The sequence below is a fragment of the Sphaeramia orbicularis genome, chromosome 12 (assembly GCF_902148855.1).
Source record: "Sphaeramia orbicularis chromosome 12, fSphaOr1.1, whole genome shotgun sequence".
Taxonomy (NCBI): Eukaryota; Metazoa; Chordata; class Actinopteri; order Kurtiformes; family Apogonidae; genus Sphaeramia; species Sphaeramia orbicularis.
This window is the reverse complement of record NC_043968.1, coordinates 41,670,899-41,690,244: the sequence shown is the minus strand read 5'-3', so window position 1 is coordinate 41,690,244 and position 19,346 is coordinate 41,670,899. Positions and strand designations below refer to the sequence as shown.

Below are 19,346 nucleotides of genomic sequence, written 5' to 3'. Positions count from 1 at the left end.
ACTATATTTGTGCTTTTCAGATGGACTAACAGGACACAGCAGACAATAACCGAACAAGTAACAGTTAAAAACCTGAATTCTCTCTTTAGGTGGGTAAGTGAAAACAAGCAGCAGTCCAACTTAATATAGGAATATATTTCTCCATATAATTTCATGTACAGTTTCTTGATTTCTTGCAATTCTGGCCCATTGCAAGAGTTTTGCTAGTCAAGTGAACCCTGTGAAGGGTAAAGTACATTAGAATGTCAGAGAATGCAACTCAACTCTTACTATCAAGAACATTAAAAATAAAAAGAAAGAAAACATCAAATTAAAAGGACATCCAGTATGAAAATGTTAAAAAAGTCTACACAGACATAAGCCAAATTATAAACAAATACATCTATTCGGTTTCAAAGTAAGACAAAGGAGGCAAGAAAGTGTATAACATTATGCATTTCAATGCATTTTCACTGAGCTGTTCCGTGCAGCTTTAATCCATCCTCATTTCAAGGCATACGTTTGGTAAAGATGAAAGATATCAAAAATGAAATAAACCTATCACAGAGACTCTATGTCACACAGAGCGCAAGTGTTAACAAGGGACAAGATACAAAGCAACTTGTTGCGGCAATTTTGGTTTTGAAGTTACAAAAGTGTCAAAGGAAGTGTATATACACTTGGCAGTACGTATGCAATTACAATAAAGCAGAATATAAATACAGCCATGTTGTGGCTTTGTGAAAAAAAACATGCATATCAAAAACCCTTCATGCTCAATTCAAAGCCCCCAGGTCTATACACGTTAGATATAAAGTTTATTTTTCCATCTAAAAGAGGTCAAATTACGGGCAAAGAAATCAGTCTTGATTGGTACATTATATATATTGTTCATCATTTCTAAACAACATTCCTGATCTTCTGCGTTTGGTCCCTTCTGTGCTTAACACAAACACTATGCACTGAGATGGGACTAATTATTTGGCTCAAGATGCGTTTGAAGGGGAAATGAAAGTCCACAGCACCCAAGACTGTGGGTCTGAGTTCAGTCTACTGATTGTGGGTGACAACAGGGTAAGAGTCATGACCTGTATCACGTACTTCAGGATCCACAATAAAGAAGTAAACAATATTAGATGCTAATCATTATCAAGTAGCTCATAGCTTTATGACTGAAAATAAAGGCTAAAATTGCCACATCGTGTACTCACTACAAGTTTTGTCTTGCTTTTCTGCACAAATGCACTGGTGTGTTTCTGTGTTTCAGGACTGGGATGTGTATGGTTTCCAACAGGGACCACTTTTGTCCTATCAGATACTGATGGGATCTAGATCTGCACCAGTTGTTTTAGACTTAATATGACGAGGACAAAAACGATGTACCTTCTCTTACATCCAACCACGTATTTGTAACTATATCACACACAATGACACTACCCTGACCTTATCACACACTCACACACACATATGTTTCATTCTCTCGCTGTCAACACACACACACAGAATTGGGATTAGCTGCATACTCAAGATTCATGTGTATGTTATTTTGAAAACCCTGATGCACCGCTTCTTGAGTGCAATGTCCCAGGTGTTCAGAGAGTGTCAGTATGAAGATTCTCACTTCAATGCGATGCTTCTTTCCTTCCCAAAGCAGCTGGTCGGGATCAGAGAGAGCAACGGTGGATATGATGCGGAGGAGGACACAGAGGGAGTATTGGGGAGGTATGTTTGTTAGCAGAACTTCAACATTTGGTCACTGTTAGTTTGGGCACATCATGCACTGTTCATCTACACTCCGTCCACTCATTCAGTACAGCCGCTTCTCGTAACTGTGGAGGTGAGAAAAGAGGAAATAAATAAATAAATCAGCCTTTGAGACTTGTTTAAACCACTACTGTGGTCTACAAACCTGCTAAAATTAACTCCTTTTGCTCACAAGGATTCAGTCACCTGAACCAGTTTTTACTCCTGTTTACTGACTGAAAATGGGAGTATTGCAGCATCACGACCTCATACCAAGTAAATACTGGAGCCATGTTGTTTCCTAGCAACATAATGTTGAAGTTATCTTGGGACAACAAAAAGAAAGTTACGTCATCTTTTTGCTGCTTTAACTCTGCCATACATTAATTTCACACATCAGCCCAAGTTCAGAATTTTACAAAAGGATTAAAATGGACACAGATACAGTTTTATGTATAGATCCTGAATGTGAATGCCACTGCTGCAACTGCTATGTATGTGTGAATGTTCATGTTTGGTTCAATTTTTACCAATATTTACATTAGGCCTGTATCCATATACAAACAGTATGGTGTAATATTGACCTACATATTTGTGGAATATACAATTCAAAGTGTGTTGAGAAACAGGCCTTTCCACGTGGTCATTTTATATCAGCTATTTTGTCATTTTGCAGAAAAAGTTTTGTATTCCGTCGTGCAAAAGAAAAGCTATATTAGAGGATATGATGAGATTCTGGTCATAGTGATCATGGTTTAGTGGGGAAAAAACATTTTTGTGTGCATTTCTGTACTTACGAGTGGAGTCCGTGAACTCCTCCCTCCACTTGTGCTGACATGGTCCGCTTCTCAAACTTCAGCTCTCCAGAGTACATCATTGAGCTGCCGAAAATAAAAATAAAAAGAGATGAAATGTGACCAAATGTACCGTGATGAGTTAATCTACATATGTATGAGGAACCCACAAACACACAATACTCACCGGAGGACAGAGAGACTTTTTGCTCCGATGTCCTGGCAGCCATGTTGGATTCCAGCTATCAGGTAAGGTACAAACTTGTGGATGGAGCCCTTGTCCTGGACTGAACCCGACACACCCTGGGCCACTTTCACTTTGTCTCCCTCACTGTATTAAAATATCACTTAATCAATATTACTTCAACAGGATCACAAACTGCAGAAAATGCACATTGAATTTGGCTTCCAACCCTCTTACTCTGCAAATTGAACATACCTAAAATAGCGTTTCTGGCTGCTGGTGCTCTTTTCCATTGCATCCAGGGAGCCCATACCACGGTACTTTTTCAGTCGTACCCCGTCTGAAAAGAAGTACTCCCCTGGAGCCTCAGTGGTTGCCGCTAGCAACGAACCCATCATCACTAGAATTGGAAACAAGGGAGTTATTTCTTTGCTCTCAAGTCACCCAATCTTCAGTGTGATAAAAAAATACTTATGACTAAGTCTTATTTTCAATTAAAACAATTACCAAACTGCAACAGAAAATAATGCATTTGCAAAACTTTCTATTTCCGGCATTTTGTGTGTCACCATCTGTGATGTCTTACCAGTTGATGCCCCAAGAGACAGAGCCTTCACCACATGTCCCACAGTCTGAATGCCACCATCAGCAATGACCGGCACACCAAAACGCCTGGCGTACTCTGCTACCTTGTACACCGAGGTCCCCTGGGGCCTCCCGCATGCCATGACTGGAAGACAGAGAAAACACATCTGACATGAATTGCTGTGGAAATAAATCACACAATGTACTGAAAACCTGGATTAACTCTTTCGGTGCCAGACAGTTAAGGGGCCAACAAGCCTTAAAAGTGCCACAGATTTTGGCCGCTTTTCAGTATTTCGCATCGTTTTTATAATATTTGAAGAATCCTGCAGGAAACCGCTCGGTAACATCCGACCGATTGCTAATTAGATTCAAAACGCACCGGATGCAGCCGATTCATTATTGATCGTAATTTGCATAATTCATAATAATAATAATAATAATAATAATCTTTATTTATATAGCACTTTTCATACATTAAAAACTGTAGCACAAAGTGCTTTACATATCAGTTTAAAAATCAGTACCGCCCCCCACCCACACCCACACACACACACATATACATGCAAACCCACAAGCTCACACATACTTAAGAAGACTGACTGAGCACGGGTAGACCAGAACAAAAATGTACAAGTAAAAGTAAACATCAATTTAGGAGGCGTTGTCTCAGGGAGCCTTCCGCACCAGGATGCAGCCGCCGACCCCGGCGACCAGGCACCAGCAACACAGCCCCGCATCCCAACTAGTGGGAGAGGGCCAACTGGGACCCCCACCCACCAGAAAGGAGCGGACCCCAGTGAGAGAAGGCGCCACAGCCCCCGGAGTTCACAGCTGCCCCCTGGCATGGAGGGCTCCCTCTGATGAAACACTGGAGAATAAGAAACATTAAAAAGATATAAAAATATTATTCGGTCGAGTGACCTCAAATTCCCATCTGATTGGTCTCAAAAGGGGGACACAGAAAGAACGTCATCGAAATGTGAGAAAGAAATGGGGGTGGATGGTTTGTTTGTACACAAATGTGGCATGTTCTCCAAAGCCGATCTGATCGGCCCGTGGCACTTTAAAGGTTGTATTCGTAAAGCCGATTTAATCAGCCCATGGCACTGAAAGAGTTAAACAGGAACTCAAAGCATCTTTTTACAGGTAAGAGACATTTTTAAGTTTATGTCCTTTAGCTGAAACCCTGCCTCTTTTATTCTTGATAAACATGACCCAGTCTGAGCATGAGAGGCCAGTCCCCATGGCAACGTAGAACAGGGCCATGCCAGATCACCATGACAACTAGGAGCGGTCTCAAGGTATTTGTTACCACTAGCAACTGATAGGCTTTTTTTCTCAGTGTACCTCACAGACAGAACAGGTTGACCAGGGGTTCATGATATAGCCTTTTTAAGTCTTATTATTGTGTCCTGTTTATAATAATAATTATTATTATTATTATAATATCCTGTATACATACACAGTTTACACTTCTTCTGTGACCCTGCTTTCTCAGTAATCAGTGAGAAGGAGGAACTATGCTGTTACTATGGAGATATAATCAGGGATGTAACAACAGTGAGTACCTTCCTGTGTGATGCAGATGGAGCCACAGCCCATGCCGACTCTCAGAGCATCCACTCCAGCATCAATCAGGTTCTTTGCCTGAGCTGCTGTAACCACTGTGGAATGGAAATTTAAATAACTGTCAGGATTTGTGTATAAACTGTTACATTTTGTTGACATTATATAATTTCTTCACATGTGCGCATATATATAGAGAACAGGTAACACCACTTTACAGAAGTGTTCCTGTTTCCAAACAGACTCACCATTTCCTCCCGCCACTTGTAGGTCTGGGTACTTCTGTTTAATATAATTTATCATGTTGATTTGATACACAGAGTTGCCTTGTGAAGAATCCTGGAAAGGCAAAAAAAAAAAAAAGTTGAAGTACAATGACTTCAGACCCAAAGATGCTGTTTTCATCAATACAACAGGCCAAGATATGTATAATGAGAACATAGTAAAAAAGCAATATCTAGCTTTGACTCAGACAGGGTTCCTACAGATTTCTACAGGTTAAATCTCAGACCTTTTTAAGACTACTTAGAACAGAATTTAATGGCCATTTCATGGCCATACTGGCACAAATTCATGACTCCTAGAATTTAGGAAAATGTATTTTTCATTCCAACGCCTTGATTGCCATTATTTCAAGACATTCCTGACTGGGGCTGCAAAATTAGCAATAATTGGCTCCTAATTTCAATAAAAATTGTCAGGTTGGAACGGGTGGAACTGAGTCGACTAACGTTACTTTCTTTACTGCTTGGGCATTTAACAGACACATTTGAACACAACACAGCCAACATGTTTATAGCAACATAACTTAAGACCTACCTTATCAAATTTAATACCTTTTAAAGACTTTTTAAGGCATTAAATGGAGATTTGTGAATTCAAGACTTTTAAGACTTTTTAAGACCCCACGGAAACCCTGCTCACACAAATGCCCATGATAACATAGATATTGTGAGTACAAACACTCACCAGTACAACAACATCCACTCCCGCCTGAACCAGCAGGTCCAGCCTGTATTTGTCGTCCTCCCGAGTGCCAATAGCAGCACCACACAGCAGTTGTTTACGTGAGTCTTTGGAGGCTAAGGGGTAGTCCCTGTTCTTTTTCAGATCTGTCCTGGCAATAATGGCCACCAGCTCATCATTATCATTTACAATGGGGAGCTTGCCTGGTTACAGAGACAGAAATGTGAATTCAAAATGGGAACCCATCAGACCAAAACGTAATTGATGCTCAGCCAAAATGTTATCAATACCACATCAACTTCTGTTCACCTTTCTTGCTGCGCTGCAGTATATCATTGGCTTCTTTCAGAGTGACACCAGCTGGAGCCACAACTAGCTCCTCCCTCTTCGTCATAGCCTGCAAGACAACAGCACAATTAGAAAGTACAAAACATAGTAATGAACACCATCTTAAAACCATACAAGTTTGTTTTCTTTACACACTTCCTCAAGAGGTCTGTCATGGTCTTTCTCAGAGAGGAAGTCGATATCTCTTGAGGTGACGATGCCCACAAGCTTGCTGCCCATCTTGCCCGTCTCTGTGACAGGAATGCCAGAGAAACCATGTCGTACCTTGGCCTCAAACACATCCCCAACTGTGTGGCGTGGACTCATCACAACTGGATCTGTGATAAAGCCCTGCTCAAATCTCTGGTACCAAGACATGCAAAAAATTCAGAATTAGTAAACAACCACCAGAAACCTTCTGAACTTATTGAAACCTCATTCTATGACAGAAAATATTATTGTTATTATTGTTATTATTATTATTGCTACTTACCTTAACCTTTCGGACCTCATTTGCTTGGAATTCTGGTGTGCAGTTGTGGTGAATGATGCCAATTCCTCCCATCAGCTTCCATATTAAAGGGAAACAGTATGTGAATTTTACCATTTCAAGATTCTTTGAGTTCTTTCTAAGTTTTTTACTACTTAGGAAAATAAGTGTCTTACCGCCATAGCAATTGCCATAGCCGACTCTGTAACAGTGTCCATAGGAGAGGAGATGAGAGGGGTCTTCAATGTGATCTTCCTGGTCAGTGCTGATGTCAAATCCTGAGAGACAAATTTCAGGAGATGTTTTTGTTGCATCCAATATATCATCCACCAGGGGGCATACTTGGCTAGACTGATCTACTGCACAGTGGTATTTTCATGAGATTAATGGCTCTGAATCCCTTTCTTGGAAAGGATGTAACCTTATCGGACAAAGGTCAATATGCCCAGTTCAAGCATAAAAAACGTAAAAGCTGAGAGATGACTGCTTACTAACTGTTAAACTAAAACTGACATGCAAAGCAACATTAAATGAACTCTGTGGTACCTTGTGGTGCAGTGTGTCCTCTTACGGATTGAAACTTGACACAACTTGGAAAAATGTAAATGAGCTATAAATCTGTGTCTTGGAAGAATGGATTTAACCTTTGCTGTAAGCAGATTCCTACAACAGCCGGAACCTGACCAGCTGCCTTCAGCTGGTTGTGTGAAAATAATGACATTCTCTGCACATGGGAAACCAACACATGAGTTCTTCGCTTTGCCAAAGCTTTCCTCCTTATCTAGGACAGACATAAACTACAGAAGCTGTGGGGATGCTTTTCTCAAGAGTTCATGGCGAAGGCAAGAGAAATCACCTAACACCTCCTCTCAATTTAGTTAGCACAACTGCACTCACCTGCCAAATTCAACTGAGAGATAGCAAAGCACATTACAGGAATATCACAACCCCAAAAAATTTCCCACAACAGCTTCTTGTGCACATGAGCTATGATATTACACTTGAAGTCTGTCCTGCAGGGTTACAGCCATAACATGAGCTATTCCAGTGAAAACTGGGAGTAAAGCCAAATGTGGACGCATTATTGCAGCTTGAATAGGCTCACTGTCCAGGAAAAACTAGGACACACCAAGACTGTGTGGAGACAATTAACCCATGACAACATGATGAGTCAGACAAGCATCTAACATAGTGACACGAGTGCACCCTTTAAATATGTAGGAAATAGGGATAGATTAAAGCTATCAATTCAATTAAACCCCCATCCAACCACTCCCCCGAGACGAACCGAGCAGAAGAGAGAGATTTCATCTAAAGCCTGAGATTAACCCTCCTGTCATCTGTTGAGTGGGGTGGACGCTCAACTGACCAGACAGATGTAAACACAAGGGTGATGGAGCAGCCAGTGGGCAACCACATTAGACAAAAATAGTAGTGTAGCAGTAAAGAAATGATCCAGACAGTTTTAAAAAGGGAGGAGGAAGAAAATACTATTTTTGTGAGAGGTGCAATTATAAAATTAAGTCTGGAATGTCAAGGGTTGAGCTGCAGTATAATATGACTGATGGTTAAGAAAGTGGCTCTGCTAGAAATGTTTCATCTGCTGACAGTGCCACATCATTTATTACTCTCAATCAGACATTGTGGAAGTACATTACAGTTCTGAGGCAGAGGAAAGTAGATGAACCATCTCTGATGGGACAGCTACTAAAGACGATGTTCTGAAAACAGACAAACTTTTTTTGTAGTCTCAAATGTGTTTGCTGTGCATGAGTTTACTCACCACTTCATCTGAGGTAAAGTCAATGAAGCCAGGTAAAATCAGGAAGTCACTGAAAGACAAAAAGAAGAACACTTTAGCGTTAATACTCACCCACACCAAATCAACTGCCAGTTCCTTATGTGTAAAGCAACATAAATTATCTTTTTGTAAAATTCTGCAATCATCAAGCAAGACTATAATCATGTTCCTATATTATAAGCAGATCACAGCAAGAGGTGAATTGAAAACAATAAAACGCAAGTCAATTGAAATGGGTGAACCCCAGTAATGTGAAGTGTTTTTCATATGAACGAAAGCCACGTGTAACAAATGGCCATATTTCTTTCATCTCCTCTTTTCAACTAATACAAAATGAGTGTTTGAGGTCTGGTATCTATTGTCGGATACCCTCTTCATGTTTCTAAACACTGAAAAGTAGCACAGTGTTTCACAGTGGCTGAGTATAGACACAGAGTGTAGCAAAGCTTGTGCTGTGTATAAACACAATGAAACAGAATGAGGTAAGGAGGAGCAAGAGCTAGACACAGGAATGATGGGATTGTTTTTAAACCAAAGTCTGTATGTATTTAGTGGTTTTACAGATGGGTGTGAAAACAGACTATAATATACAGGAAAAAATGAAGAATAAAGGAAGCTTTGTACCAACAGGATGCTGGAAGGAACTAAATCTGTTGGGTGAAATGCATTAAAACAGGCAGTAAAGGTGGACATAACAGGGTTCTTCTCCTCTGCTGCCTCAGAGGGGGGATGGGGAAAAGGAAGGTCTTAAATAGATGCACTCAGTGGGCACTGCATAGGAGGAGTCTTGGGTGTTTCTCTTCATTTCAGAGTCCAAATACCCACAAATGTCAACATGGGGACATGCAGGAAGTCTAACACACATCTGCTAGCATTTAGCTGGACCCGCAAACCTCAGCTGTACCAAACAGCTTCGCCTACTGACTCAGGATCAGCACTACGCTGAAGCTCATTGTGTTGGCCTTGGAATCTAAAGACAACACTCTGTTGGTTTTGCCTCATTATGGTTTACATTTGACTGTTAAATGTAGACAAATGCATGTCTAGCTAGAGTGTTTCAAACTATTACCAAAGGCCACAACTGCTCTTTGCTTGCCTATACGGATTCCTAGTGCTGTGAACAAAGAGCCTACAGCAATGTACACCCACACCTACCAACTTCAAAGTGTCTGGATATAGATCATACAGGTGTGAAAACGTAGCAGCAAGTTTAACAATGTGCATCAACCTGTGCATCTGACTTGCGTCATTTTATTTGTGAACGGTGCCAAAGCTGTCTACAGCACACCTATTATTAAATTACAACTAGATGATTCAGTCTGGTTTTTCCTACGTGTAATAAAGCCACAACTATAAAGCTTACCTGTAACATGACAAACAAATTACCAAAGTAATCAACTGAAGCTTACGTCAGTCAACAAACGTAACCAATTTAAAGTCATTTTGAGACTGTGACACTTTTTTTTTTTTTTTGAAGATGAGACACCCCTTGGTTTCAGGATAATTAAAAGGAACATTTAATGCTCAGCACACAGTGTGGGGACTGTGTGGACTGACAACAAATGTAGAAAGATCCCATACATTAACTGCAGGCTGCAGCATTCAAATCTACTGTTGTGCGTAGTTGACACTACAGTTTCATTTAAAGCTGTAAGAGTCTAGGGATCAGAACTTGAAAACACACACCATCCTTGTGCAGCTCTCACCTCTCAGTTCAAATAAAAAGACTAAATATAAACACAGATGACCTGACACCAGTTCATGCTGTTATGAAAGAAAAAAAAAAAAATTACCCCCACCCCCACCCCCACACACACTTCCTGTCTGAAAACACCTGTAATTAACCAAAGGCTGTATCATTGATCTATTATTTCTTTTCTCTTTGTTTGTTTTCCATTGTAGGAATCTTGATAGAAATACAAATTTCATGAATGTCTGAATAATGTTTTACCAGCATTCTCTCTTTTACAGTGCTGATCAAAAGAATTATGCAACCATTTGGATTGTTGTGTTAGCAAAGTGACCACATGAATGCATTTCTCAGTCTCACTGTTTGTACAACTTGAATATACAGGAAATATATGAACAGCATTAAAAAACAAAAATACATTTCAGAAAAAATACGAACAAAAACTATATGGGATGATCAGGACAGAGTAAAGACAAAAAGAATTACAAACCAAAAAAGATTACTCAAAAAAACTTTCTGACAGTTGACCAAAAAGACTTCAAGATGTACTGAATCCAAAAGGAAGCCACATTGAACTTTGCCTGTACAAGCCTTTTAGTTCTCTTTTAATACACATAAAAATATGCGATACACATATTTCCTGTATTATCGTGCTGTGCCTTAATAAAGAGACTCAGAAATAAAGATCATTACAAACCTGCACAGTGCTGTATCTTCTACAACGTCTACAAGAAGAGTAAAAAAATTCAGTACATACTGAAACAGCTAAAAGCTTTCAGATGTGTACCTTTTTGCCATTGTCAAGTTGAGTTCTAAGACTTTAAGAGACAAATGTACTGTATCCTTAAAGGACCCCATCCACTGAAAGTCCTCCTGCCATTCACATGATGTCAATTAAGACCATCATGCGCTGAACCTTTGCTTCAGCCGTGTTGCACTTCATTACAGCCAAGCAAAGTTATTCAATCACGTTTTAAGTACTCAAACATTTAGTTCAATTTAATTAGCGTCTGTGAAGCAGTAGTAGTATTTTAGGTTAGATTGGAGTAACAGAATTTGTAGTTCACAAAAAACATTTCCATTTTTTATAAACTTAAAAAAATGAATGTTAGATATTTGTAACTACTTTCCAACCATTCATTTTTAATTACAATTCTGTCCAAAAAATAAGTCATTGTAGGCTCAGGGAACACACAGATGGCATGATGAGCATTGACTGTAATGGTTGTGGCAAACACATTAAAGAGATAAAGCAATTGTGCTAGGTTCAGTTGGAAATTTTTGAGGTTAAGTGGAACACATAGTAAGTGGAAGTGACATGCTTGTCAGTGACAAAGAACCATTAAAATTAGTTTGTGTGAAGTTCTGATTCTTTTTATGAGTTCAAGAAAAGAGGATTTACATAGATTTTAAAAAATAAAAGCATTCCATTCATAATGCATGGTAAGTTCACTAACAAGCATCCCATTTTTGTCAACAGAATGCTTACCAGAGGTGAGTGAGGTTATGTAAGAAGTGAGAAAGTTTAATGATTAGTAGTTTTATTAAAGCTGCTGTTTTTGCAAAAAAAAAAAAAAAAAAGTGCATGAGCTGTGTTGTATGGAGTGGTGAAAATACAAGACAGATGATGCACTTTGATGGTTAGTTAAGTTCATAATGCAGTTGAAAACCCCTGGAAGCAAATTTCATCCCCATGACCAGGATCAGGTTGAGCAGTCCAACAAGCCATTTATTTACTATCTTCATTCATGCATTTTCAAAGTATCACAATGGTAGTTTTCAGTCAAAGTAAAGTACCTTTAGAAGGACAATCATTTGCTTCCCCCTCATAAATGATCTATCTTAAGAGATAGAGGATTTTTAACAGCACGCTTTCAAAACTGTTTTGAAGACGACTGGTTTACTCACTTGTAAGTCAACCCATCTCCTTTAGAGCATAGCTCTTCAGCCGTATGACCATCGGAGACAACACACTGTTGGTCAGATCTGCTGGTTCAAAATGCGTTTACCATTACAAAGCACTGGTGTGTACACTTCACTCACCATTGCGAACTGGTGAGTTTGTTTTTTTCTTTTCTTTTAATAAGGTGACCTTACTTTGAATGAATTATTATGTTGAACTTTGTGATGCAGAGAAACTTACTTGTAGGTGAGTCCATCTCCAATAGAGAAAAGTTGCTGAGCCGACAATCCATCTTCAGGGACGTAGCCTGTACCACCACTGATTAAGTAATCTGCCATGCTGTTAAAAGACAAAAAGTGGCGATTTCAATCAGCTGTGCTGCCTGACCACTGATAGAGATGTTTCACCACAGCCAATAAATGGTGTTCTGCAGGAACACCAGTCTAGACATCCACTTTGCAGACAGTGCTTTAGTGACCTTCTCACGGAAGACATAACCATAGCAACATCAACATCCTTCATCCAGCCTGAGGTCAGTGCGCGTGCGTGGCAGGTGCAAGATGTAACCACAAAAACAAAACAGTCAATAATCCTGTGATAAACGTACAACATTGCTATTCATATTATCACATACAAACAAAAGAGAAAAACAGGCACATGAAGGTCAAAATATAATAATCTTAAAACCACATACATACATATTTGTGCGTGTATATATATGTCACTTGTCGTGTTTTGTGTTGGTGAATGAAAGATATAATGTTCCCAACATGGATCAAGCGGACCACGAAAGGGCAATCAATACATAAATAAATAAATAACGGTCACGTCACAGCTACCCCGATGTGACCGTCTAAGAAGCAAAACATGGCCGGGTGACCCACTAACATACAACTGAACAACTGCACCCAAGTGTTTCTGTTAAACAGTACACCTTGATAAGGTAGTTTACGCACATTTATCAAACACGAACCAAAAAAACGACAACGTTCCCTCAAAAGTAGCATCATCTCCACGTTAGCATCTGTCCTGCTGACCTACATTACATTATCAGATGCTAGCAAACATTAGCTGCTAGACAGTTAGCAAATCACAACGTTGTGTGTCTGCCATTGTTGTTTATACCAGAAAGGATGTATTTACGGAGTGTGTTCCTGTGGATGGGATATTTATATTTATATTTGCAATACAGTTTATATCCACGATAGCATTATAGGTTTATCAGTTCATATGTCAAATGTACCAAACTATACGTTTAATTTATTTATTTAAGAATTGCTCACTGATAATACAACTTAATTAACGTAAATCGTGTGAAAATAAAAACTGAAAATGTATTAGTGTTAGTTTGAGGATTTGGAAAATGGTGGAAAATATGCCGAATTAAGTCATGTCTCCTGGTCAAAACAGTACAAAAAAAAAAAAAAAAAGCTTTCAGTTTCAGCACGACCAAAAGAGGAAATAGACATGCCTTTGTTTTCACTTAACTAAACCACAACTAATACCGTTTGAACCTTATAATACAGTTACTAATACCTGTATTATTAACAGACTATGGTTTGTAAAGTCACTGTGCTGTTGAAACCGGTTGGCAACATGGCTGGCACTAATCCAACTTCCAGTCATGTAAGATTAAATGATTGTAAAGCAAGTTACATTAAATCCCTGTATCAATCACAGAACATAAATGAATCTAATAGTGTTTTAGAAACACACATTTAATCTCTGTACGTTAAACCTCAGACACATCTCAGCTCAGATGTTACACGTCTCACTCCAATTTAGACTTGATTGAAATTCTTTGCTGCCAAAAAAAAAAAAAAAAAAAAAAAACAGGGATGGGCTCCACTTTGCCGGCGACACGTCATAACAACCACGAACCGGCACAGATGTGTAAATAAACCATTAACTAACAAACAAGCGACTGAACTTTTAGTAGACATGTCTACAATACGTTATACTTAGACATGTGGGAGCCACCGTTAGCATTTAGCATTAGCATGTGATTGCAAAGGTTTGAACTGTCAAGAACGCTACAGCGATGCTATCATGAGGTTTGTAGTTGCAGCACACACAAGATAGTTGTTTCAGACGATGTAAGCTCCACGTCAAGTGTCAACTCCATACCGTTTTAGTCTTTACCGTGTAACATTAGCTAGCTACCTTACAGAGCTGATGCCCACGTTGGCCAGAAGAGAGCAACTTTCCACGTCAGGTCAATGGCGACGACAGATGAGAAATTTCATTCACCTAAAACAACAGACTAGGTGAAAGCTGGATCACTCGTGGCTCCTAGATGTAAAAGTACTGGTGGTCAGTACAGTCAATGAGAAGTGATTGCCTGTCGCTGTGTGCAGACAGTGCGTGTTGGTGTTATACTACCAGCAGCGTCACATCCCTTCTCTCAGAGGCGGGTTTAACTGTCTGCGTCCTGAAAAACGTGAAATCAGCGCTGTTAGCGAAAAGAAAAGGTATGACAAATAGATGTCCGGGTTATTTGTTATAGTAATCCAAGACGGAGCAGTTTTATGTCTGTTGATGCTGTGCAAGTTCTGTAGATCAACCAAAAGAAGTTAGTTTGACATTTTCTTTCAGTTTTATTACTAGTGGGTTTAATTTAACGGAAAGACAAATGTTTAGAGTCTATAATAAGTTTTATTGTTCATGATATACCCTCATGGTGTTTAATGAGCATATCTGATGCTTTGGTAACTGTTAGTTTTGCAGGATTCAGTGGTAATTCCTCCTTACAGTATGTGTGCATGGTTTGTTAGCACTTTATCACATGAAATAATGATTCATGTGGTCAAGCAGCTTTCTAAAACTGTTGGATAGATAGATAGATAGATAGATAGATAGATAGATAGATAGATAGATAGATAGATAGATAGATAGATAGATAGATAGATAGATAGATAGATAGATATTGATTGATTGCCCTCCACTATCATGACTTCTGTTCTCTGAAAAAATGAGATGCAGTACTTCTTCAATAAGCTATCCTGTCACATGTAAATGTTCTAAATTAGATCAGTTGTACTTGAATTCCAGCCAAATACCTTTAATTCACATTATACAATGACCACATGACCTTAACCTTTTGTGTAAGTCAGGTAAGACATGCAGGCTTCTGTAGTAGCTTCTCACTTTAAAGTCTGAAACATGTTATTTAGTGTTCACCTCATCATAAAACTTAACATAGATTCACAATTTCTGAGGGTGTTTTCTTTGGTAATTGTGCATGATACATACATGTGCATGACATGGTTATGAGTAATGTACCATTAGGCATAATGCGCACTGAGAAAAACAGCAACTTTCCAATATGTAAATTCTGTTTTAAGATATACCATTAACTAGTCAGAATGACTTTTGATTAAATGAGGACAAATCTTATTTGGTTAACCATTGAGGTTTGTTCACAAAGCACTGGTTATTTTATGAATAGATTCAAGAAACATTATACTAAAAGGTGCAAAATTGCTTACTTTATTCCCCCATGTATAGTGTACATTGGGGGATTGGTGTCAGTCACCAAGTAGAGAAACATTAAACCACACAACCACACTTGTGGACTTGCTGGCATGTAGTGGAACGCACGTGCACAGTCACATTTCCTGAAGGACAGCTTTATGATCTTTTCGTCATGGAGTCACCTTCTTAAATACTTGGCAGAAGGTGCTGACAGCTTTTCCATAGGGCCCCTCATGGAATATTGCTGTGCTACATATTTTAACACATTAATTGCTATTTTTGCTTGAATTAACAGATAATTTTCCCTGCAGTATCAGTCAAACATTGTTGACGACAGAATAGGTAAGACAAATACAGAGCCATCAGTTGTCTCAGGTTATGATTCAGATGTTTTGAATCACTGCTTAGAAGTGATGTGTTGTATTTAGTTCTCATTTCAGACGTGACATTTCAGATAATAGATACAGTAGAGAACTGCTCTGTAACCCAATATGCTTCCTAGTACTCCCTGGTTCTGTATTAAACTTCAGTGAGAGTTATTTGCCAAGGTGACTCAGGGAGGTCCATTTCACACTCTGTTTGTGTCTAATTAAATGTGGGTCAATGCTAATATAGGTCAGTGGTTCCTTTATGTACTATAGCTATTCTGAGCACTTGATTCACCCTTGTTTATTTTCCCTGTAGCATGCTGCCGACTTTTGCCTTGATGGTACATCACAGAGTCGCTGGTGTGCACCGAGGGTAGAAGAGCCACATTAAAAATAGTACCTGACATCTTCAGATAAACCATTCTGCTGTTTTACCATCTGCACCTAAGCCCTCAATATTTTAGCTTAGAGGGACTTCAAACACCCAATAAATGAAGTGTGTCATCAAAAGCAAAACACTGAACCTCAAGGACATTTGCAAACTGATCTAAATGCAAGTCCGAGTGGACATGTAAACTGATACAGCGCCATGATATTAATTTACATATGCTGCCTTATAAGTTGCAGTTAGTGAAAGTTACTTGAAAGTATGAAAAGTACCATCTTTTTACTTTATTTACCTGTGTTGGGAGGAAGGGTAGTAGTTATTGTTGCTTTCTATAAAATGTGATTTGTTGTTTTTAGATTTATAAAGTGTCTGTTCATGACCACAAATGTTCCTCTACATACCATTTCTAAAAAATGTCATATATTTTGTAGAGCTCAGTGCTTCTTGCTAAGAAAATACTCTGTGAAAAGGCAAATATGCAAGTCAGAATTTAAAGTTCATGGCAAGGTCAAGGGTGACAGTCATGTGTTAAATGCCATGACACACTGAAGGTGAAACATGCCATGAATACTTTTCAGAGTAACTCACCTCTCAGGGCCCAGACCAGCCTGGATGCGTGTGGCACTGTATCTCTGCGCTGCTGTTTCATGTCCATGGCCATGCAGAACTGGCCGAATATAATGCTCCCCTTCTTGAGATGAAGCAATGGGACGTTTGGTCTGAGTGTCTCCTACAATTCTTCGATAGTCCACCTGCTGGCTGTCCCTTCCTGCATCTTCCCCAAAATGTTCATAACCATACCCCTCCATTATTGGTCCAAGGTCTTCAGGTCCACTGGCCTCACTGCTGCCCTTTAGCCTTGTTTTGCAGCCTCTCAACAGTTGCTGGCTTTTGTACTGAATTTATTGAGTTGTTGAGATATCCAACAACTCAGGTTACATTTGGTCCAAACAGAAGGCACAGGTTTCTTGATACAAAACTTGAGTTTAACAAAAGCTTAGGAATTATAATTTGCAGAACAACTGTAAACTCTCAATTTGTTTTACAAATATTCTAATCTCAATTCCAGTGTCTGTTTACTCTGCAGCCCATCAGACTAGATTTGAAGCTACACAAAATGTTCCCACAGAGAAAAAAAAACAGAAAAAAGAAGCATGTCAGGCTACTCCGTCTGTCTCTGCACAGGATGCACCTGTCTTCAAAAAGGCACCAGCCACCTCTAGGCGTGTCAATAGAGGGCGTCACCTAGGAGATTCTCCCACTGAGAGGGTGTCGCCGTGGAAATGATGCCAGCAGCAGAGCGTTGCCGTTGTTACGGAAAGGCTGTCGAGCTGATGTCTTCAAAATCTTTGAGGGGATTTTCTATAATGAAGGCGGAGGGTATTGGAGAGGGAGAAGAGAGCACAGCACTATAGTATACTTACATGTGGGATAAAGCAGTCATTGCCCTGGGCATTTTTCCACAAGTTAAATGGCATGAGTGGTACTGACCAGCTGAGTGCCCCATGAAGCTCTCTGTATATCTTGCTCCCCCTCTATCTACAGGCTAATCCTGCTTTCTACTGGTGGCAGCGCGTCACTTTCACAAAGAGGATTTCAGAATTAGAATGAACAGAACTAGAGACAGGCTCAAAAAGAGAGCAGCATATTTTATAACATAAACAGCAAAATCATCACTGTGAGCTTTATATTTGTCTCAGTGGGTTCTTAAAAATAAATATGTACAGTTAACAGTTTTTGAAATATTCTCCAATATTCTCCATCATTTTTATGATTCTGGTTGTGCATTACAAATTTAGCTTGCCACAGTAAGACCCCTGGGTGTATTTGGATAACATTTATAACATGGGCCTTATAGACAGAGGCCATTTTAGTGTCCAGCACACAGCTAATTAAACCTGGAATAAGTCTGGAACCATTTCACATGCTAAACTTGCCATGACCAAAGGTTCGATTCACAATTTGCACCAAAATGTCAGAGTATTATAAAATCACTTTAGATCGTTTCAAAACCTTTCCTTTGAATATTCTTAGGCATCACAAGAATATTCCTTGATGGGTTAAATGTTCATTTTTACATATAATTCCACTTGAATATTTAAAAGACCAAATTAGGCATAAACATTTCCTTTAGTGTCTGTGTACATGCAGCATCAGAGTGTACATGTTGACAAATTCATTCTTGTTTGATTTGTGTGAAAGTTTTGTGTAGTTCAGCGAGTGGAAAGGACTTCACACCCCCATGCATGTTACTCTTCTCAAAGGGATCACCTCCAGGTGACTGACTGTTTGTGACAGTTGGTGAGATGTTAAGATGGAAAATCCTCTTAGCCTGTCCTCTGAGGATCTAGTAAGTTTCCCCACTTATACAACACACCACTCACACACTGAACACATGCTAACAGAGCCCCCTCACCCACAGAGAGAAGGCACTAGAAAACCAAACAGAAAAGTGACACATTCTTTTAATGTTTGACCTGTGCGTTAATTAAAGTGAGAGTCACATGCAGAAGAAAGAGGAGAACCCTGCTCATAATTTAACATGACTGTGTCCTCAGGTTGTGCACGGTCCCTCTTCTCATTAAGTAACATTTATCATAATGAATATCATGTGCACAGTGCAGGCACTTATTGAGTGGCTGAGACAAATCAGAGTCATAAGAGTAACACAAGGCTTCCCAGTGCTCTTTATATATGTGTGTGTCTGTGTGACAATGACTGACCTCTGAAAATGAAATTTGTCAGATGATGTGACTCTACAGCAGTAATTTACCACACTGTATTTATCATCATTATCATGGGTCATTCATCCTAATCTGTCTTACTGTTTTTATTTCTCGAATCTATTTTATCCTGTCATCATTATATCAAGGATTATTGCCATTTTCTTTGGAAATAAGATTGAATTTGCTTTCCTTACCCTGTTATGTAGAGGACATAGCATAAAAAAGGAGTGAGACAGGACACTTTTCTTCATTTTATATAAGTCAAGCTGAAATTGAGATTTAATTTTAAAGATATGCAGTGTACGTACCAGTATGATCTCACCAGTTATGAGGAGGAAGACTGAACTTGTGGAAAAATG

The 19,346-nt window shown here is 39.2% G+C and overlaps 1 protein-coding gene across 8 annotated transcripts; it reads right to left on the bottom strand.

Annotated features, from left to right (window-relative positions):
- Positions 1 to 18: 18 nt before the first annotated feature.
- On the bottom strand, positions 19 to 17,803 carry impdh1b (IMP (inosine 5'-monophosphate) dehydrogenase 1b). Of its 8 annotated transcripts, none has more exons than XM_030148295.1 (16): positions 17,686 to 17,803; positions 12,272 to 12,370; positions 12,037 to 12,117; positions 8,421 to 8,469; positions 6,814 to 6,915; positions 6,641 to 6,715; positions 6,304 to 6,510; positions 6,130 to 6,217; positions 5,824 to 6,023; positions 5,103 to 5,193; positions 4,857 to 4,952; positions 3,287 to 3,430; positions 2,956 to 3,100; positions 2,704 to 2,847; positions 2,520 to 2,603; positions 19 to 1,808 (listed from the first exon to the last, which is right to left on the bottom strand). In XM_030148295.1, exons 1-16 carry the CDS (start codon positions 17,766 to 17,768, stop codon positions 1,787 to 1,789), a joined length of 1,710 nt encoding a protein of 569 aa, XP_030004155.1. In that variant the 5' UTR covers positions 17,769 to 17,803; the 3' UTR covers positions 19 to 1,786. The 8 variants fall into 8 exon arrangements, with proteins under 8 accessions (XP_030004155.1, XP_030004152.1, XP_030004153.1 ...); XM_030148292.1 differs by having other exon boundaries at positions 16,850 to 17,800; XM_030148293.1 differs by having other exon boundaries at positions 12,037 to 12,114; positions 16,850 to 17,800.
- Between the last annotated feature and the right edge of the window lie 1,543 nt (positions 17,804 to 19,346).

Coding starts and splice junctions, on each gene's coding strand:
- impdh1b (XM_030148292.1), bottom strand. CDS start 17,070: ATGGAGGGGTATGGTTATGAACATTTTGGGGAAGATGCAGGAAGGGAC. Junction 12,118..12,271: donor GGAGATGGACTCACCTACAA/GTAAGTTTCTCT, acceptor ATTTTGAACCAG/CAGATCTGACCAACAGTGTG. Junction 6,511..6,640: donor ATGAGGTCCGAAAGGTTAAG/GTAAGTAGCAAT, acceptor TCTTGGTACCAG/AGATTTGAGCAGGGCTTTAT.